The sequence below is a fragment of the Prunus avium genome, chromosome 4, assembly GCF_965620075.1.
Source record: "Prunus avium chromosome 4, drPruAviu1.hap1.1, whole genome shotgun sequence".
NCBI lineage: Eukaryota > Viridiplantae > Streptophyta > Magnoliopsida > Rosales > Rosaceae > Prunus > Prunus avium.
The window spans coordinates 15,132,548-15,155,406 of NC_142287.1; the positions used below are offsets into that span (position 1 = coordinate 15,132,548).

Below are 22,859 nucleotides of genomic sequence, written 5' to 3' on the forward strand. Positions count from 1 at the left end.
ATCCCTACATTTCATAAGTTCCTAGGAAATGAAGAAGATTAGATAATAATCAATCCATAGCCTGCAAAGAAGACCGACAACGTCTATATTTCATTGGACTTATAGAAAACATACTCTATGCTACAAAAATCAATGAAAATACCTCTCATACAAGCAAGGTAACAAAGAAATAAAAAATTAAAAAATAATGCAAAGAACCAGGAAGGTAACAAAGAAATACACGAGATTAATAGGTAATGGACATATATATATATATATACTCACAGGTAAAAAAACATGTGCTATTGGTACCACTTTCAAATATTACGTACGACCATAAGAGAATGCGTTAGTAATTGAACATACCCAACCAAATGTGGGCATGAAACACCATTTGATCACTATTAAGAATCTCTAAGAATGAATCCATTACCTACAAGGGTCAAAGCACAAATGAATATTTATACCTGCTTTAGTGTCAGTACATATCCTGAAATTATTCACTGTACATATAAGGCAAAAAATACATATTTTACACATGAAGATATAAGTACCTGGATACTCACTGCTTCCTCATTCAAGAGTTGTAGTGCATCTTTGCGATACACCGCAGAACGCACGCCATGCCAAAAGGCATCCCTATGATGACAGAAAAACAACACAGATGACTTTATAAAAATAATTGACAAATCGTAGGATCAGAAACAGAGAAACAAGCGTGAAAGAGTATGACTTTGAAAATAAATTTGATAACTTCATGCAGAACTTACATAGGGTTGTTGGCATCTAAATATTTCTTAAGTATGTCAGCTTCATGGAGCGACAAACACTTGCCAACTCTTAATCTTCTCACACCTATTGGCTTGGCTTCGCAAGTATACCCTTGATCAACTTTCATTTTTTTGCAATTTGTTTTCCCTAATTTGTCTGCATATATGCATACTCCGGCTGAACCAGAGGTTGTCTTGTTCTTGCCCTCATCCTCACAATCATACTGTGTTGTTCTGGTGACCCATCTTTTCCCTTTCTTTTCTGAAGTCGCAATTTCCTTTTTCAACCTTTCATTTTCTGTAAAAAGATCCTTGTTTTTCTCACATTCCACATCCAACATCGCAGTGACCTCCTGCAGTTTTCTTTGCATATCATAAATGTCCACCTACTGTTTGAAGGTTCTTCCTGACTGCATTCCATCAATTGAGTAGGTAACAACTGAAATGCCTTAATAGGATCAAAGTCATCGGTAGACTTTATAGGTGTCTTGCTTGTCTTCCCACCACTGTTTGAAATTATTTCCATAATTTGGGTACCTTTGGTTGGGGCACCGGTTTCATCTTTTGCCTTAATCTCCTACGTAATTCAAAATGAAATGTAACGAGTCAATGAAACAAAAACAGAATTAGCAGAAAACAAAAAGGGAATAAATACTTGGTACCTGTAATGTATGAATTGGAACACATTTCATTCTTGCATATAGCTCCAACAAATTCCATTTCACGAATTTAGGGAAAATACGTTCTCTTCTTTCTATGGGCTGAATTAACTTTGTACGTTCAGAGACCCAAAACTGTAAAAAATAAAGAAAACACACAAATGAGAGCATTTCAAACACATTAATTAGAGTCATTTGTAATATTATAATAACAGATGACATGCCAATAAAGAAAGGAAGATCGTCTTACCAGCAAGCCAACTAAGCAACCACACGCACTTTCCACAGAGTTCATATTCAAAAGAGAGTTATGTAGGTACTCTGTTGCTGCAGTCGCCCATGCATATGTGTGCATCATTTCCAAATTGTCTACATACGCAATCATTTTTTTCATCAAATTGTTTCCACTATTACAAAAGAATAGTGTCACACAGAAATATAGACAAACCAAATGCACGAAATCACTCTCCTCCACACTACCGTGCAGCTTAACCACCCTCAATATTTGTTCCTTCAAAACCCTTTTGCTCAAATCCTTGTAATCAGCAAGCCGTCTTTCTATGAAACCACTGCCTACTATTCTCTTATAGTGCTGAAAATTGATTTCTTCCCCTACATAGGGCAACCCAAACAGTAAAGACATATCATTTCCTGTTATCTGTTCATTTCTTTCCCCAAAAACGAAAGTCTTTTTCCCTTTGTCAAAACATTTCAAAATAGAAACAATATCATTATCTGATTTCCTGCATGCATCTTCAATAATAAAACCATCCCAATAACATTTGAACAACCCCCAAAAAGGTGTTCTCTGCATTAGCTCAATATGTGGCTCCCTCACATTCTCTCTAATTCGTTCCATTACGCGATGAAACTTCAACAAGTCCGACCTGTATTCGAGGGAGCGATACTCCTTCCTAGCCATAACGAACCTGCAAATGATGATAAGCAATTAAGAAACCAAATAACATCCAATTAAGCAAGCAAAACAAATTTCATAACAAAAAACAGCAAAAAAATTTCCTATTTAAAACAATAAAACAAGGACAAAATTTTGTTAGAATCATTCTGGACCCATGTCACATACCAACTATGAAGTTTTCTCTCAATGCCAATTAGAAAACGACAAGAAAATGAAAAATAAGGAAAAGAAAAAGAGGGGGGCTATAAAAGGGAAAGAAAACGAAATTCGTTCTGTGGAACAAAAGGAACAGAATCAATTATGTAACAAAAGAGCCAAGAGTAGATCAGATACATAAACCAAATTGCTACACCAGCAAAATAATAGATCAAAGTAGACTGACTGACTGTAATAATACATCAAACAGGAAAAGGACCTCTCTTACGTGAAGTCAAACTTGTTCTGTTTTTCCTTTCATTTTATTTTTCTTAAGAGAAAATAAGATATTACTATTGTTTGAATTGATTGATATATATACATAAATGTTGTGTGGAATAAAAGGAACAGAATCAATTATGTAACAAAAGAGCCAAGAATAGATCAGATTCATAAACCAAATTCATAAAGTAGCAAAATAATATATCAAAGTAGGTAAATATAGGTCGGACTTATACAAGAGTAGATCAAATACATAAACCAAGTTACATATATAAATTCGTTCAAGAAACAGGTCGGACGGGTCAAAAGTTTACAACTACAAAACAGGTAAATATACAACATACCTAGAACACAGGCACTGCAATTGATGGAGAAGCAAGGTAAGAATCCCCAAACGACGGCAACTTCCACCGGCTGTAATTGAAGAAGACGAAAGGCAAATTCAACTCCAAAATGAAACCCAAAACCCTCGGACTCTAAGAAGCATGAAATCTGCAGAAATTGGCTTGATAGGACCATAATTGATCGTGGAAGATTTGATTTCTGCGATTCTTTCTATTCTTGGCGTTTGAAGATTTTTAACCCGATTGTTGATATTAACCTAAACCCTTAGGTTACACAATTTCTCACTTAGGGGCAAAATTGGAAGCACAACATAAATTAAAAAAAATAAGACAATAAAATATAAACCTTAGAAATTAAAAAAAGGTAAGTAATCCTACGTGGCACAAAAGTCAGAGGACTTGAATTACTAACAACAATTGTGTGGATTGCACCTAAATTATATCATAAGAATTGGACTTATACCGAATTTTCTATTGTTTAAATATGAATAGCTTGATTGAACTAGAATTGAACCTAGTCGAATTGATTGTTTCAAAGAGTTCCATGTAAGTAAGCCTAAGAATGGAGGAGAAGAAAGTTGGCCAAGTGAAAAGGCTAAAGAACTTTTTGTACGTTGCCCCCACTTTGTTTCTCATTGTTTTTGTTTTTGATTTACATGACATTTTTTTATATCCATGTTTATATTTCTACTATTTCATTGAAAGAAAAAATGGAGAATGAAAAGGTTGCTACAATGGAAGAAGAGAATGAAGTAGATGATTGGGATATATACAAGAAGGTTATTGGTGGGCCAAGTCATGGTCGTGTCCTTAGCTTAGGTGGTGGCTATAGTATAAAAGATGTGTATCCCTGAGATGACCAAGGTTGTAATAAACGTATATGCTTAGAACGTGAAGAAGAGCATGAGAAATTAAAGGAGGAAGTGAAGGACTTGAAAAGTGCGCTGTATGAATTGAAAGATTTGGTTCAAAGTATGAGAGAAAACAACTCAAATACTTCTGCACGCTCAAGACAATTTCATCAATGGTGAACTCTTTTCTTCTCATTTCAATTTTTGTTCACTATTAAATATTGTATTTGTTATTTTTACTCCCAAATGACTTATGTCTTATTAATTATTATCTTTTATTCGACACAACAATGTAGAATGTTGTTCAGATGCTCACCTCGAAGACGAGTAGTGCAACATCACTTTTATTTTGCTACAATATGTATTTTGAATTTCAAGGTTTTGATATATTTGCAGATTGCTTATATGTTTTAAGAATTATAGGGATTGTTTATGTTTTAACTATCTAGAATAATTTTAATTGAACGGATAAAATTTTAGTACAATATGGTGTCGTATGATTTTTCTTTTTTTATTACCAATAAAATACGGATGATTAGAAAACTATTTCTAGCAAATATTATAATTCAAATTTCTTTTATTAATTTTTTTATAAAATAATTACATTTTTCGACTGCATTTCCCTCTCGGTAATGCATATTTCCAACAAACACTTCATCATCGGAAATACTTTCCAACAGTAATTGCCTATTTCTGACAACATTCCCCACAACATAATCGGGCCGAAACAATTATATTTCAGACATAACTTGCCCATCGGAAATATTTTGTTATACTTTTTTCCGACGAGATATTATATATTTTCCACAAACTCTTTTGGTCGGTAATGATAGTTGTAATGAAATCTAGCCCTCACAAATAATATATCATTGTAGGCAAAAATATTTATGACGACACTAATTGGTCGAAAATATGAATTCGCAAGAACAAGAAATCTCGATAAAAAAAAAACTATTTTCGACAATCATATAAGTAATTGTGACCACATGCACAGTCAGAAATAAATATGTACGGTCATTTTAAAAATCCATTTTCGATAGAAATTTAAGCAATAGCTACGAAGCATGGGCATTGGAAATACATTATTTCCGACAGAATGGTCGGAAATGAAGTATTTCCAACTAGCGTTTTACCAACGACTTCCGACGGACTGTTGCCATCGAAAAAGGGTATTTCTGATGGTGAAAGGCTTTTTTCAACGACAAAATGCCCTCGCAAAGGGGATTATGTTTTGTAGTGTCTGTCAACAAACTGTACCAAACCTAAGGTACATAAATGCTACACTTGTGGTCAGCCAGGACACATTGCTAAGAACTGCAAGACTGAAAACAAACAGGGACAAAAACAAAAACAAGGAATGCTCTGTGAGTCTTTGTCGTGGGTCAAACACAGAGGAACACTGGTGTGGAAGGTACAATAACTCTTTTTCCTAATCTTGTAAGAGTTTTGTTTGATACTGGTGCATCATATTCTTTTATTTCTCAATCTGCTGTGAATGCGTTGGGATTAACTCCTGAATTGCTTGGTGTGCCTTTAACTGTTGAGTCACCTTTGGGTAATTCTGTGAAGCTGAATTTGGTATGTGAGTCTTGCCCATTGTTGATTGGTAATAAGGAGTTCCTTGCTGATTTGATTGTTCTAGATAATATAACATGTATGATATGATACTTGGTGTGGACTGGTTATAGTGTAATCATGCTGTAATTGATTGTCATGGAAGTTAGTGTCATTTCATACTCATAGCGGTGGTTCGGTATATGTGCATTAAAACTGATGCAACTATGAAAGATGGGTTTCTAGCTCTTGTGGAAAGAGTAGAACAAGGTCTAGCATTGGAAGATGTTCCTAAAGTATCTTTTTATCAGGATGATCAAGATATCTCTGGTTTACCTCTAAGGAGGGTAGTGGAGTTTACTATTGAGTTGGTTCCGGGAACGTCACCAATATCAAAGGCTCTATATAGAATGGCACCTACCGAGTTGAAAGAACTCAAGCTTCAAATTGATGGTTTAGTGGCACAAGGGTTCATTAGACCGAGTATATTAACTTGGGGTGCACCTGTCCTATTTGTGATGAAAAAGGATCACACACTGAGGTTATGTGTGGATTACAGAATGTTAAACAAGGTAACGATTAAAAATAAGTATCCGTTGCCAAGGATTGAAGATTTGTTTGATCAGTTGAACCAGGATATCACCAAGTTAGGGTGATGGAGGAAGATATTTCTAAAACAGCATTTCGAACCAGGTATGGACATTATGAGTTTGTTGTCATGCCTTTTGGGTTGACTAATGCACCTGTTGTGTTTATGGATTTGATGAACAGAATATTTAGTCCTTACTTGGATGATGTTGTAGTGGTGTTTGTGGATGATATCTTGATCTACTCAAAGAATGATGAAGATCATGATAAAGTAAAATTTCTCGGTCATGTGGTTTCCAAGGATGGGGTATCCGTGGATCCTTCTAAAGTGGAAGCAGTTATGGAGTGGAAATAGCCTACTACTGTGACTGAGATTCATAGTTTCTTGGGTTTGGATGGTAATTGTCGGAGGTTTATTGAGGGTTTATCAAGTATTGCTGCACCTTTGTCCAAGTTGACAAGGAAGGATGTGTTGTTCATTTGGAATGAGGATTGCAAGAAAGCCTTCAATGAACTGAAGGAGAAATTGACTACTACTCCAGTATTGACAATTCCCTCAGGAGGAGGAGGATTGGTGATTTATAGTGATGCATCTCATTAGGGTTTAGGATGTGTGTTGATGCAGAATGGTATAGTGGTTGCATATGCATCTAGACAGCTGAAGGTTCATGAGGGAAACTACCTTACACATGATTTAGAATTAGCTACAGTGGTGTTTGTCTTGAAAGTTTGGAGACATTATTTGTATGGTGAGAAGTTTGAACTCTTCTCTCAAAAGGAGCTAAACATGAGGCAAAGGAGATGGATGGAGCTGAACATGAGGCAAAGGAGATGGATGGAACTTATAAAGGATTATGATTTCACATTGGAATATCATATAGGGAAAGCCAATGTTGTTGCAAATGCATTGAGTTGCAAGCCGAGAGGAGTAGTTGCATCTGTAATGGCACATGAGTGGGAGATGGTGGAAATTGCATCAGATGTGGACCTAATACCAACTGCGGATGGAGGAGATGTTTTTCTGGGGAGTATGACAGTTCAACATAGTTTGATTAGCAAGGTGATTCAAGAGCAAGCTCAGGATGTGGGAATGCGAGCTAAAATGGTTGAGTTAATTAAAAATTGAACTAACTTTTATAGGTCATTCTGAGTGGACAATTGGGAATGATGGTGGTTTGAGATACCGAGGGAAGTTGTGTGTGCCTAAATCTAAGAATCTTAAGAGAGAGATTTTGGATAAGGCTCATCGTTCTAAGCATACAGTTCATCCAGGAAGTACTTAGATGTACAAGGATCTTAGGAGATAATTCTGGTGGATTGCTATGAAAAAAAAGGTGGGAGAGTATGTGACTAAGTGTCTAACTTGTCAACAGGTGAAGGCAAAACATCAGCGACCATCAGGGTTGTTGAAACCTTTATCTATCCCTATTTGGAAATGGGAAAACATTGCTATGGATTTTCGTGGTGAGATTGCCTAAGACTAAGCATGGTCACAATGCAATTTGGGTTATTGTGCACTAATTAACAAAATATGCACATTTTCTACCTGTATCTATGAAGTATTTAGTGGACATGCTGAGTAAGCTCTACATTCGTGAGGTGGTGAAACTGCACGGGATTCTTGTATCCATTCTCTCGAATGCTCATTTCACTTCCACTACTACAAAAAGTGAAAAAGACGGCGGTAACAAAAAACCGTCGTGGATAAGTGACTTAAACAACTAAAAAACGGAGGTACTGTTGAATATTTTTTTATAACGACGCACACAAATAAAAAAGCATCATCTTATTAAAAAGGTTTTCTTCAGAGTTAAAATCTGACCGAAAAACAACGACAGCAGGTATGACAAGCGTCGTCTTTTAAAAATCAAGTGTCCTTTTTTTGGTAAAGACATAGTTGTTTTGAAAGAACTGTCGTCTATTATATGTAAAGATGACCGTTTTTTTTTAAAAGGGTCGTCTATTATGAAGTAAAGATGACAGTTTTTTTTTAAAAAGGGTTGTCTATTATATGTAAAAATGACGGTTTTTTTTTTAAAAGGGTCGTCTATTATGATATGTAAAGATGACCGTTTTTTTTTTTAAAGGGTCGTCTATTATGAAGTAAAGATGACGGTTTTTTTTAAAAAAAGGGTCGTCGTCGTTTATAGGTAAGGACAACGTTTTGTTAAAACCGTTGTTAATTGTAGGCAAAATACGACGGTTTTTATTTACAAAAAAAGGCCACTTGATTTTTAAAAGACGACACTTGTCACTAACAAGCATCGTCTTTTAAAACACGCTAAAAAAAGGCCGCTTAAGTGAATTCGAGCTAGACAAATTTTCATATTTTCCCCCGTCTCTGAAAACCTTATCTCTCCCTCCTTGAAACCATACTGAGCTCTCTAAAACACCCTCATGAAACTCTCTACAAAATCATCAAAAAATCGATATCAATGAAGGAGTTGAGAGATTGAGGTCTTCGCAGATCCATAAGATGGAGAGGGAGGTTCTGTATTTGAGAATCAAAGCTGGTTGGATGGTGAAGATCTCTATCTCCACGCTCTTTAACGATGATCTCCATCTCAGGTGTTCAACTTTCTCATCAACCTCAGTGGCTTGGTCTGATTAGCTTTTCAATTTTGTAGTCGCGATCTAGAAAGACTCGTCGAAATCTGTCGCACAGGCCACTTTAGGCCCATGGCTGTCATCACCATTTCAGGTCCTTGGCCCTCGCACTCCTCTGAAGGTCCAAGCCCTATAATGGTCCTAATCTCCTAATAATTGTGAAGATCGAAACCCTAGCCTCCTACCTTTCGAAGGGTTTGATTTGAAAGTCACATAATCTCTCAATGCCCTTCTATATCTTGCTAGTGAATTTTGGATTAGTCTCTTTGCGTTTCTGGTATGTTCTTTGTCTCCCTGAGATTATTTTGGCTATAAATCGTGATGGTTGCACCAAGTTGTGAACCTTGTTAATCAGTTATGACCTTTTCAGCCATATCTATTGCTCTTCTTCTCTGATGACACTTTAGGGTAATAGCTTATCCAAGTATATTACTGTTGTGCTTCTTTTGAGAGATCATGCTCTAACTCTTCTTTTTTTATTTGCAGATTTATAACTTTTTCTTTTGCAGGTTTTCTATGGTCTTTTCTATGTGAGTAATAAGTCTTTTTGTTGTTGAAAATTTGTTACCTTCTCTTTTCACCATCATTTTATTTATATATTTTTCCTTTTGCAAGTTCTCGATGGTCTTTTTTATGCTCATTTTACAAGTTTTCTATGGAAATATGGTCCAATGGTAAAATTTCTCTTCCACCTGATTTTATATGGTTATAATCTTAGCTGTTTTTCTCTCTCTGTCATTTTGATTTATTTACAGGGATGATGGAGGAGACTTCAATTGTGCATCATTTGTATGTTTGGATGAGGAAGGCTTGGATTAGGAGTACATAGGTCTTGTTAGGAAAAGAATGTACTACTTAATTACCATATGTATCAATTGAATATTTATATTTAATTGGTAGGAATTATGTTTGTTGTAGAATAAAGATTGGTTAACTATGCAATAACTATTGAATCTTCAAGTTTTATGAAAGAAACTATTTTTGAGTGTATATATTCATTAATAAAGCATTTTGGTTGGTTTTCTAGTTAAAATCGTTGTATAGTATCATAGGAAATCAAAAAGAATTAAAATGTAGCAGTTTGGGAACTTATTAGACGACGATTTTTATAATAAATCATGGTCTTTACAGATAATTAACGACGGTTTTTATAAAAAGGGTCGTCTATTATATGTAAAGATGACGGTTTTTTTATAAAAGGGTCGTCTATTGTGAAGTAAATATGACGGTTTTTTTTAAAAAAATGGTCGTCTATTATATGTAAAGATGACGGTTTTCATAAAAAACCGTCATCTTAACGTACAATACACGACGGTTTTCATAAAAAACAGTCATCTTAACCTACAATACACAACGGTTTTATTAAAAACTGTCATCTTTCCTCCTACAATTAACGATCTTTACCTCTAAACAACGACGATTTTCTTTACAAACCGTCGACTTTACAGATAAACAACGACAGTGAAAAGCCGTCGTAGTTTGACACCCAAAAAGATGGCGGTCGATTTAACGACGGTTTTCAAAGTATTACAACGACGGTGGATCCCCGTCGTCTATTTCATTTTTTGTAGTAGTGTTCTCAGTTTTGGAGTAGTTTCCAAAAGGCCATGGGAACTAGATTGGATATGAGTACAACCTTTCACCCTTAAACTAATGGTCAAAATAAAAGGGTGAATAAAGTGATGGAGGATATGCTTCAGGCATGTGTCTTGGATTTCACGGGAAGTTGGGATAACATTTGGCTTTGATAGAATTTGCCTACAACAATAGTTATCACTCTAGTATCGGTATGGCATCGTATGAAGCATTGTATGGAAGGCCATGTAGATCACCTGTATGTTGGGCTGAGGTAGTTGATAATAAAGTAATGGGTACCGATGTAGTTCAAGAGACTACGGAGATGGTTTCTATCATCAGAGATAGAATTCGCACAGCACAGAGCCGTCATAAGAGTTATGCAGATAAGAAATGGCGGAGTGTGGAATTTGAAGTTGGGGACCATGTGTTTTTGAAAGTTTCACCAATGAAGGGAGTGATAAGATTTGGTAAGAAGAAAGGAAAGTTATCTCCCAGATTTGTTGGACCTTTTAAAATTCTAGATAAGGTTGGTGAGTTCGCATATTGGTTGTCAGGTGTCCATAATGTGTTTCACATGTCAATGTGAAGGAAGTATGTTAAGGATGCTTCACACATAATTGATTACGGTACAGTTGAAGTCAATGAAGATGTAACTTATGTAGAGGCACCTGTACGCATCTTGGACATGATGACTAAACAGCTTGAGATAACTCAAGTGGATTTGGTCAAAGTGTTGTGGAGTCACCATGACGAGGGTGATGTTTCTTGGGAATTGGAGTCTGAAATGAGGAAGAAGTATCCACATCTCTTTGAGGAGGAGATGGGCTGAATTTCGGGACGAAATTCCTTGAAGGAGGGTAGAATGTAATGACCTCAAAAATAATATTTTGTTTTATTATTTTTGTGAAAAAAATCATATTAAGTTGTGTGGTTATTATCGGTAAATTTTGAAGTTGACTTGTTGTGAGAATATTGGATTTAAAAGTGTTCAATCTCAATTTGGACAAAAAGACCCTTTTTATGATTTCTCAAAGGATGTTCAAGAAATTGATGTGAGTAAATTATAATTTTGGACTACAAAAATAAAGCTCAATCTCACAAATGCGTGGGCGTAAATGGTTCGTGAATCGGAGTTATAACGAAGGACAAATTAAATTGGAGTTTTGAAAATTAATTGAAGGGCTAAACAGTGAATAGTGTATAGTGTACAATGCTATTCTCGGGTTACTATTTATAAGGGGACTACAGTGCAAAAAAATCAGATAATTGCACAGCAGCCCACGACCCGAATCAAAAACCCCAACCCAAATCGCAACCCGACTGGATGACCGACTCGACCTGACTTTTCGGGTGACGGTAGGTGGCGATCTTGGTACCGTTGGCAAGCTCTTGCAGGCGCTGTTCCATTTCTAGGACCAATCAATGCTTTCAACCACCGTGTAAAGCCCAACAACTCCATCAAGCTTTAGATTTGAATTCGAAACTTCAATCGTGGTTTTGATCTCCTTCCGCTTCGATTCAGGTATTTTCTCAAGTTTTAAGGTTGTTTATCTCGTCAAGTTCTTTAAGGAAGTGTAGTTTTGGACTGGCGATTCTAAGATTTTTCCATTGCTGAAATAACACCAGAACCACCACACGCGTGGCGTGGTTCTGTGACTGAGTTGTGAAGATAGTTTGTAGTCCTCGTAGTCTTGAGCACGTTGGTGTGCTCAAAATTGAAAGATTCTTTCGTTTGATCAATAATCGAAGCCTTGGAAATCTAGACCGTTAGATTGAAAATGATTGGACTGTTGGATCGTGTCTGATTTTATATATGTTGTAGACGGTGTTGTGAAGAGTATGTAGGTACAGACGGATTGGTGATCGGACATCCAGATCTTAAGTGGCTGTGTTTCAAAGTTAAGGCGAGCGATCGCCATTTGATCGTGCGATCTAGAATGATCCGACCGTTGGATCGGGCCCAAATTGATGCAGGATGACGTCGGGACTATTTAGAGTCCATTTACTACAAAAACAAAAACAAACAAAAAACTACCTTTACTGACGGTTAAAAAGTGTCAAGTAAATAGATTCTTGACGACTCAAGAACCATAAGGAATACCAGTGTCAAGAAAGGGGTACCCACATACTTGACAGTTTTTGTCCGTCAAGAAATGGCTTTCGCTGACAAATAAAAACCGTCACATGACAGCTAAAAACGTCAACTAATGTCCTCCTTCACGTTTTAGGGAACTTACTTGATGGATTTTAGCTGTCAAGAAATATATATATATGTAAAAGGCTTCTCGACAACAAAGCTGTCAAGATAGAATTTTATATTAAAAAGAAATACATGAAAAAACAAATAAGAGCTCTAGTTTGGCATCATCTAGTACTCGTGACTGGTGTGTAATCATGAGTGAACACTACTTTGGTGGTTTGTAGTGTTATAGATTAGAGGTTCATAGTATTCTCTCTTCTATTTGTCAAATATTTGACGTTTGAAAGCCACTTTTGAAATAAAAGAGTTTTGGTGTGGTCATAGGTGGTGATCGAAACAGTTCTTTAAACAAAATAAAAGAATTGTGGTTGTGATAATATTGATGATTATGATTACCTTGATTATACAAGGATTGTGGCATGCTAATGAAAGTGCATGTGTTTTTATATTATGTGTAAATTGACATATTATACTTTGGACGTGGTTTACTCATACAAGCTTTAGAAAGCTTACCGGGTTATTATGTAGTAAACCCGGTACACTATTCAATGATGTAGGTGCAAATCCTGCAGGTGGTAGAGACCGTGAGCAGTAAAATTAAGGTAAGGAACAGGACTCGTTGGTGGTTCCACAGGGTGCAAAGTATGGTGTGAGAGTGTTAGACTTCCACTGTGTAAAATGAGCTCTGAGGAGCAGATTATGTAATATGATGATTGTTCATTTTATTATGTAAGTTTGTAATGTAATATTTGACTCAGAAGAGTTGAGTCAATATTGACAATGTGGTTCGGAATAGTGGTGTTGTATTAAGAAACAAATTTCCAGGTACTTCTGTTAAAGGTTCTGAGCACGTCCTGGATTGTTGGTTGTTTTGTTTAAACTCAATGATTAGTTGTTGTTGAAAATTCGGGGCGTGACATTAAAACACACAGATTTTATTAACGGAGCATAAAAGAATAAAACAACAACCTATTAAATAAGTAAGGGTTTGTATCTCAAGTGATTAAGAGCAGTACCCTACCTCTAACCAAAAAAAAAAAAGCAGTACCTGTTGGATAGATTTTACTCTATTTATTTCTCGCAAGTGCATGAACCAATTATAGTATAGGAATGCAATTACAAGGGCGTTCCACAAAGACTTGGAAGAAAGACACTTACTACTACTACTTAGACTCACAAGTAATCCTAAGACTAAACATAATTTAAATGAGGTTGAGTTTAGTTTGTTATAAATCTGAATCCATTAAGCTTAAGAAGAACACTAAGGAACTAAGTAAACATTTAAACATGGTTTTTGTCCTAAATGCATACCCACTCATTCACTAATCAGTTCAGGAGTCATATGGTGGTTACGTAAACTTGAACAAGATAACCAACATGCAGGTGTTAATAGTGGCCAGCTATTTAAACATGCATAAAGATTCAACTAAGAACAAGTGAATGAGACCAGAAAATTAGAAGTAATCAACAAAGAGTAACATTAACTTGAAAACATGAAACTCTCTTGTCAGGCTACATTGAAACCCTAGCTATGGTAATTAGTTACGCCCCATTAATGGAAAATACATTTGAATCATAATAAACATGAAGAGAGTAAGAAAAACCCGTGAAGAACGAATTATGTTGTTGAAGAGCTTCTCATAGCTTCCACCATGTATGCTGTAGCCAGAGATGAGTGGTGTAGATGGTATGGATTGTGTTTGGGAAATGATGGGAAGGTGGAGGATGGAGTGATCTGTGGGAGAAGTGTATGAGGCTGTGGTTGATGAATGTTTGAGGGAGAATGTGAGAGTAGTGTTGGGCTGGGTGAACTTCTGGGAAATGGAAGAGAAGGAGTGTCAATCCCAGGATGTAAAGTGTTTGGAATGGAAGTGGTATTTATAGGGAGAAGGATATGGGACATCTTATTTGAATATGACTTCTACCTACAACACTTGTAATTGAAAATTAGTTTCTTGGCTGCTGCAATTCACCAACAAATCCCACTAGAAACAATAGCTCATGCACAGCTCATCATAACCAAGCAACAATTAGGTCATTCTTTGATACAAGTCACCGTACATTGAAGTCACTATACTAAATACTTTGATAGAAATCACCTCAACTCTAGGTCTCACAGGTATCGCTCAAATTTTCACAAAGAACCTAGGGTTCAGCTTTTCAACAAGCATATGTGAATAACGTTATGTAAAAGAAAACAAGATTTTCACATATGAAATAATTATAAAACAAAAGCATGATTTCTGGAAATAAGATCTCATGAAAGGAAATCAAATGCTAAGAACATAGAAAGTATACATTGCATACCACCACCAATGAACAAGACTTCCCCAAAGATCAGTTAGGTCTTAATCAAGCTTGTAGTGTCAGGCTGAGGGTAGGGGTTATGAAAAGAAGGGAAATGAAAACTAAGAACTTAAGAACATGCCAAGAGTGCTCCTTCTTGCTGCAGGGTAAATGGCTACATTTTGTGAATCTTCAAGGCAATGACTTATGCTTCTTTGAACTGAATTTGAACTTTGATCAAGACCATGTTTTTTTTTTTTTTTTGGGCACTCTTTTGCTTTTCTCTTTGAATTGCACTAGCACACTGATTCACTCCATTTGTTTGGTACAATGCCTATCCTTGCTTCTTCATTTTGTTGAGATCTTGACATGTTCTCCAGTTATTGTTTGTACCTAATAAATCACGGTCGTACACTAACCAAAGGAGTTTTCCCCCTCGGCCTCGGCACCTATTCGCGATCCAAAATGCGACATTTCTGCCTTCCTCAAAACAAAGGAAAAGTTGCGAAGGCATAGTCATCTCGGCCTTACAACCACGGTATCGTCAGGCTGAGGCCGAAGGACGAAGGGGACACGGCCGAAGATATTAAGAGTCAAATCGTTACATGGCAGCAGGGTCCCACGCTTCATTTAATGAAGTAACGTCTCTGACTAGCAAACCCATTAGCCGCAAAAGGGCATTTAATGCACGAGGGAAGAAGGGAAGTGACTGAAGTCAGGATTTGGTGACAGAAATCTGAGTGGTTAGGCGCAAACATACTTACCAATATTCTTACAAATTGAGGTTAGATCACGAACCACCAAACAGGGGTGTTAAATGCGTCCGCACGGCCAGAAGCGCAGGACCCACGATCAGGGCGGCGGCCGATATTTACCAGGATTTATGGGGTCACACCACCATGCTTCACGATCCCAAATGTCGATTGGACTACCCACTTACTCTGATCAGGCTACACCATGCAGATTTTCAGCCTCGATTACTCCTCCAAGAGCTCTTCCTATAAATACCAAGTTCAAGCTACATTCAAAGGGTTCAAACACCAAACCAAAAGCCTCCCACGGAGCAAATTATATTTTCTTGTAATGCACTTTCATTATCTTTACTTGCTTTCCTAGGAGTAGTGTTAGATTGTAAGGAGAATCCGTTCATCAATATATCATACGACCCTTGATTTTCAAGGCGCCGGAGCACCATCTCTGTTACTCTTTCATTCATCCCATATATCATACGACCGTCGCTCCCTGAGCAACGCGCTGGAGCAACGCCCAAAATCCACCATCAACACCACCACTAAACGGCCTTGTAGCTCAGGCATTTCATCTACATCACCATCTCGACGCACAGTAGATCGTGCTAGCACGCTCGCGCACAACCGCACCGTACCCAAAAGAAGGAAGCCACGTGGTAACGCATATCCCCTCGGCCCGGAGCTCCAGACCGTGAGATTTGTGTAGCCAACACTTTTGGCACGCCCAGTGGGACTCTTGTCAAAAACTCATGGTGGAAACTAGGGCACAGGCAAAGCTCAAAAATAAAGTAGTCGAAATGACTTCTGACACTCCTGAGTCCCAGTAACGACTAGGGCACAGGCAAAGCTCAAAAATAAAGTAGTCGAAAGCTCAGAATCTCGGCCAGCATCCCAGTAACGACGGATCGCACGGCCGAGTCCATTCAAGAACAAGCCGTGGTGGAAGATCTGATGTCTAAGCAGGCCCACAGGATAGAGACATCCTTTATGGCTGCAATGGACAGATTTTCCTCGAAACTACGGATGCTTTTCTAGGAGAGGATGCCGGCAACCTCGCCCGCAACACCTCCTAGAGCCGGACAGAGAAGCCAAGAACGCGAAAGGATTGAGCCTTACAGCGAAAGCAGCAGCCTCGGCATTTCTGGCTAAACCCAAGCGTCAGGTTACGGTCAGCATTCGCTGCAGCCGACGAATAGCTGGGGGCAGTCCCAGCCCACATGGGCGCATCCCGAACCAAATTACCCGGCCGAGACGGAGTACGGACCACTCCACGCTTTGGCCGTATCCTTGGGACAAACCAGTCCCACGCATTCCGCGATTCAGCAACTCGGCCTAGTTCACACTGCGGCCGTCCAGACCCATCCTGGCCCAAGCAACGCGACCGCTGCTCCATCACAACAGTACGGTCAGAGCAATCTGACTGTTTCACCACCGTTGCAGGCGTCGTTATTCCCGTTGGGCTCCCACCTTCATTATGGTTTTTGGCCATTCCGACGGCAGCGTACACGCACCCTGGCCAAACCCATGGCGCTCATCTAGCGCCAACCAGCTCGGCCGTACCAGCCGAGACCCCTGTTCAAGTGGTCCAGCAGATAAGGCCACAGAACGATGTGCAGCAGGTCCCGCGGTCGTGTGCGGCCCAGCAAGAAGCGCCCCCTCAAGAGCTCCGATTCGAAGATGTCCGGCGAATGATCGAGGACGGCCTAACTCAGAGGCGACCGGAGGCGCCAAGATATACAAAGCCGTACCCGCCAGAAATTGACCGAACCTCTCTTCCCCGGAACTATCGATTGCCAGAATTCATGCTGTTCTCCGGGGATGGGCAGACCTCCTCCATTGAACACATAGGCCGCTTCACGGCCCAGTGTGGAGAGGCCGATTTGGACGCACAGAAGCTCCGTTTATTTGTTCACTCTCTGACCGGCGCGGCGTTCTCATGGTTCATAAACCTTCCGCCGAATTCGGTAAGGGATTGGTCTGATATGGAAATGATATTCCACGAGCATTTCTATCATACCAACCGAGAAATAACGGTCGCCGAGCTGGCAAGGATAAGCCAGGCGTCAGACGAATCACCTCGCGACTACTTGCAGCGGTTCAAAACATGCAGGAACTGGTGCCGCACGAACCTACCGGAGAGGGAATTTGTCAAGATGGCCGAAGAGGGGTTGGAATTTGAGTACCGGAAAAAATTCCAAGGGATCGAATTCCGAGATATGCATGACTTGATCAACAAGGTGGACAGGTACGCGTCCTTGTTGAAGGAAGAGATGCAGAAGAAGACAGCTTCAAAAGGGACTTACTACAGGAATCCCATTGTCAGCTACGCCGAAGCAGACGGCTCCGTGGAGGCCGAGAGCGACGAAGTAGAGATGAGTTTAGCCGAAGTTAGCATTGACAAACTGTTCGTCTGCAAAGGACTTATCAAGGCTGACAATAGCCGCACAAAAATTCCCGACGCCAAGTTTGCGACTCGGGAAACGAAGGCCTACACTTTTGACTTGACGAGGGCCGAAGCTTTCTTTGACCTGCTATTGGCCGAGAAAAAGGTCAAATTGTCATTCGGCCATAAAATTCCGAAACCCGACGAGCTCAAAGGAAAGATGTTTTGCAAATACCACAGCTCTTGGTCTCACAACACCAACAACTACGTTGTCCTGCGAGACGTCATCCAGAAGTTGATAGACGAAAAGAAGCTCCAGTTCCCAGAGAAGGCGGCCATGCAGGTTGACTCCAAGCCATTCCCTCCACCTGTCGTCAACATGGTCGACGCCCAACTCCGAGCTGAATATAGGGAGATTCGTCGGCCGGCGAAGGAAAAGGAACCGTCGGCCGAATCAGAGCCGGTGCTTTGCGAGCGATGCAAGTGTGAGGTTGGTTAGCCCAGGCTACAGGAGAACAAGAGGAAGGACACCGAGCCATCTCAACCGATCGCGAAGAAATTCGGCGGCCAGAGCGATCGTCGGCATGCCAGCAGGGCTGTTTTCGACCGACTGGGGGCACAAACCCCCAGTATCTCAGTGGGGTACGAAGACGAAGCCACCCCTAGGCCAGTAAAAACTTTCAAACCGCCGGTCATGCGGGACGACCGTTGGTACCATGCACGACCTGGGGGCAGGGCCGAACCACTGACAAAAACCCAGCTGAGGAGGATGCAGAGGCAAGTCCAGCAAGCCAGGATATAGACAACCCAGGCCGAGGGTTCCAAGCGCCAAAAGAAAATGGCGGCTGCAGACGGGCCACCATCTGTACCAATTGTTCCCCCTACGGCAAAGACGGCCAGCATCAAGCCTCCAAGGACATGGCGCCCTAGGCAGGGCTAGAATCCCCGTAGAACAGCGGCCGTTTCGGTCCAACCAAAGGCCGCGGCCCTGGAGAAAATAGACGAGGGCATCATCAACGTCTACCGCGGAAGGGATCCCCCTTTCACGGCCAACGGTTTGTCCTTCCTCATGGAATTCCATAAAGACTATTCGGCCACCGACCTATACGGCATGACCCCTGAGAACCGTGAAATCGTAGAGTTGGCCCTCAAAAATGCGAAGGCGAAGGGGCTCCTCATTACCAACGGATCCGGCTCCGCCATTAAGGCCGTGTACCAGGCAAACAAGGAAGCCAGAGCGAGAGGGATGCCAGGTTACCAGCCCGGCCTAGCAAGGTTGGAGGCTAAGGCCCCCTTTCGCAAGGGCGACTTAGAAAAGCTCCGCCAGTATTTCACTGTGACTCCGGCCGACACTATCTTTGGTCTGACGGCCGAGGAAAGGGCCTGGGTAGGCCGTCTGGATGACTACTTAACAGCTAGGGATACGTTGGCCAAGGCTAGACGAGCCCTCCAAGAGAGGGCCGAGGTCTCGGACCCCCTCGAGATCAAAGTGTCCACAGACGATATCCCTGGTACTGCGAGGCCTGTGATCGAGGGCCCCGGCAACCCTTTCTTTGGGCATGAGGCCGAAGACGACCCCACGTTGGGAGTATCCAATGAAGAATACGAGGGAATCCTCGGGATGGTTGAGGAGAAAACCCTAGCCAGGGACGGCTATGAGGCCGAAGAGGAAGCTGGTAAGGGAGACCAGCAGGAGCCGAGGGAGGCCAGCATGAACATGGTCCTGGTGTTACCGTCTAAGTTCTCAGCCCCAAGAGGGCAGACTAACGGCTTGGATAATGACGTGGCCGAGGAGCAGCTTCATCAGAGGCCAAAGACAAAGGAAGAATTGTTGGCCGTGGCTGTTAACGAGGTAATACCCAGAGACGAGCCGAACAAATACCGACATCTCAAGCCGTTGTACATCTCGGCTCATGTAGAGGGTGTGCCCGTGTCCAAGGTCTTTGTTGACTGTGGGGCCACAGTCAACATCCTTCCCTATTCCCTGATGAGGAAACTGGATAAATCAAAGGAGGACCTCATCCCCAGCGACGCGGTCATGAGCAGTTTTGTCGGCGATAAATCTAAAACCATCAGGGTATTGTCGTTAAAAATCACCGTGGCCGACCAGACGAGGGTCGCGGCCTTCTACGTAGTCGAATCCTGTGTGGACTACAATATATTGCTCGGTCGTGACTGGATCCATTAATCCGGATGCATACCGTCCTCCCTCTTCCAACTGCTTTTCTTTTGGGATGGCCAGAGGGTGTCCATACACCCGGCGGACGAAAAACCCTTCGAAACCAACGCCGTGCAAGCACGGATTTACGATGACGATGTTGGATGGGTTGTCCTCACCGGCCATGATGCAAGCGGCCGACCAACCAGGACAACGGCCCAGAAAGTACTGGAGTTAGGCGTCGAGAATGTCTAGCAGGATTCGGCGCGCGAAGTATTGATCGACCTCACTAGCCTTTAGATGACAGATAAAGCCACTAAAGGAGAAGGAGTGGCGGCCATGACCGACATGCTGGAAAGACTGCTGGAACATTGGGCGAGGGAATCCCTACGGCCAAACTCACCGATCAATCTAATCGAGTTCCTCCACAAATTAGATGAGGCGGACGCTTTGACCCTTGACGACTTGGAAACGGCGCTCGCCGAGATGGAGGATGACTACCCCGAGGTCCAGGACTCTCTAATAGAAATAAATGTAGGGACCGAGGCCGACTTACGGCCTCTTTTTGTAAGCCAGCTTTTGAACCCTGAGTTGGCAGCCGAGATTATCAGCCTGCTCCATGAATATAAGGATTGTTTTGCTTGGGATTACCATGAGATGCCTAGATTGTCAAGAAGTTTGGTTGAGCACGAATTAAAAATCAAGGAGGGATTTAGGCCTTTCCAACAGTCGCCAAGGCGGTTCTCGACCGAAGTACAACTCAAGATCAAGGAGGAGATTGAACGGCTCCTTAAAGCCGGCTTCATCCAAACGGCCTGGTACGTAGAGTGGTTGGCAAACATTGTGCTAGTTCTGAAGAGGATCGGAGCTTTGAGGGTTTGCACAGATTACAGAAACTTGAATCTCGTTACCCCAAAGGACGAGTACCCCATGCCTATGTCAGATCTCTTGGTAGATGGAGCTGCGAAGCATAAGCTCCTGTCTTTCATGGACGGCCATGCTGGTTACAACCAAATTTTCATAGACAAGGAAGATGTCCACAAAACGGAGTTCAGATGTCCGGGCGCGATCGGAACCTACGAATGGGTGGTCATGCCGTTCGGCCTAAAGAATGCCGACGCGACATACCAGTGAGCTATGAACCTTATTTTTCATGACCTTATTGGCCGGACTGTTGAAGTTTACATCGACGACGTAGTTGTAAAATCCCCATCCAGAGCTGACCACGTAGGCCACCTCCGGCAGGCTTTCGACCGAATGCGAGCGTACGGCTTAAAGATGAACCCAAAGAAATGCGCTTTCGGCGTCACCGCCGGGAATTTTCTCGATTTCTTGGTTCACCAACGGGGAATCAAGGTGGATAAAAATAAAGCCACGGCCATCATGGCGGCACCTCCACTAAGGACCAAGAAGGAGCTCCAGTCCTTCCTCGGAAAGGTCAACTTCTTAAGGCGATTCATATCCAATTTGGCAGGGAAAATTCGGCCGTTGACTCCTCTGCTCAAACTAAAGGACACGGAACGGTTCGTATGGGGAGCAGAACATCAAGCGGCCCTCGACGATATCAAGAAATATTTATCTCAACCACCTGTCCTTATGCCGCCGAAAAGAGGGAAACCTTAGAGGCTTTACATTTCGGCTTCAGAGGGCTCTATCGGTTGTCTGCTGGCTCAAAACAATGAGTCGGAACGAGAGCAAGCAGTGCACTACCTGAGCCGTACCCTTAACATGGCTGAGCTAAACTATTCACCGATCGAAAAACTATGCTTAGTGCTTTATTTTGCGGCTACCAAGTTGCGCCATTATATGCTTCCCTCGGTCGTTCATACGCGGCCGAATTGGGAAGTGGATGATGGCATTGTCCAAATTCACATTCCAATATGTGGCTCAAAAGTCGGTCAAGGGTCAGGCATTGGCCGATTTCTTGGCTCACCACCCGGCTCAGGGGCAGGAAGAGGAGAAGAGTAGTTAGAGGTCGAGATCGGCATGGCCCGCATGGAAAAGAACTACTGGACCATGTACTTCGACGGCTCCAGTACCGAGGCCAGGTCCGGAGCTGGAGTCGTGATTGAATCCCCTCAAGGACAAAGGTGGCAATTTGCGTTCCAACTTGATTTCAAATGCACCAACAATCAGGCCGAATACGAGGCACCCATCATCGGTCTCGAAATTCTGAAAGAAATGAAGGCGACCCGTGTCTTGGTCTACGGTGATTCTCAGCTGGTAATTAACCAATTGACCGGGGAATACCAGTGCACGAGCGAGAATTTAACTATGTATTATGTAACGGCCCTCAATGCGGTCGACGAATTTTCTAGGATTTCCTTTGTCTACGTACCGCGCGCCGAAAACCATGAGGCCAATGAGATGGCCCAGGTGGCGTCAGGCGTGAATATTCCGGACAATGACCACGATCGTGTGATAAAAGTCGAGAGGCGTACCTTGCCAGCTTTGGCTGAACAGGGAATGACAATGCAAGTGTCATCGGCCGAGATCACCGACGAAGTCAACACGGCCGAGGCCGATTGGCGCTACCCCATAGTGAAGTATTTGCGCGACCCCTCCGGCAGCCATGAGAGGACTACACGTTTCCAGGCTCGGTGTTATTTGATTTATCAAAACGAGCTGTATCGAAAGGGATCGAACGGCTTATTGCTCCTATGTCCCAGCGCCGTAGACATCAAGGTTATCATGATCGAATCTCACGAGGGGATTTGCGGTGCTCACCAATCTGGCATCAAGATGAGGTGGTTGGTTTGGAGGCACGGCTATTGCTGGCCGACCATTTTAAAAGATTGCATATAGTATGCAAAGGGG

At 41.5% G+C, this 22,859-nt stretch overlaps 1 protein-coding gene across 1 annotated transcript; it reads left to right on the forward strand.

Annotated features, from left to right (window-relative positions):
* The first annotated feature begins 10,477 nt into the window (after positions 1–10,477).
* LOC148294883 (uncharacterized) lies at positions 10,478–11,095 on the forward strand. Its single transcript, XM_088252288.1, has 2 exons — positions 10,478–10,796; positions 10,899–11,095. Exons 1-2 carry the CDS (start codon positions 10,478–10,480, stop codon positions 11,093–11,095), a joined length of 516 nt encoding a protein of 171 aa, XP_088108414.1.
* Positions 11,096–22,859: the final 11,764 nt, after the last annotated feature.

Excerpts from the sequence above, each read along its gene's own strand:
- LOC148294883 (XM_088252288.1), top strand. The coding sequence starts at position 10,478 with ATGGCATCGTATGAAGCATTGTATGGAAGGCCATGTAGATCACCTGTA. Across the intron at positions 10,797-10,898 it reads TAAAATTCTAGATAAGGTTG|TTGAAGTCAATGAAGATGTA; the intron begins GTGAGTTCGCAT and ends ATTACGGTACAG.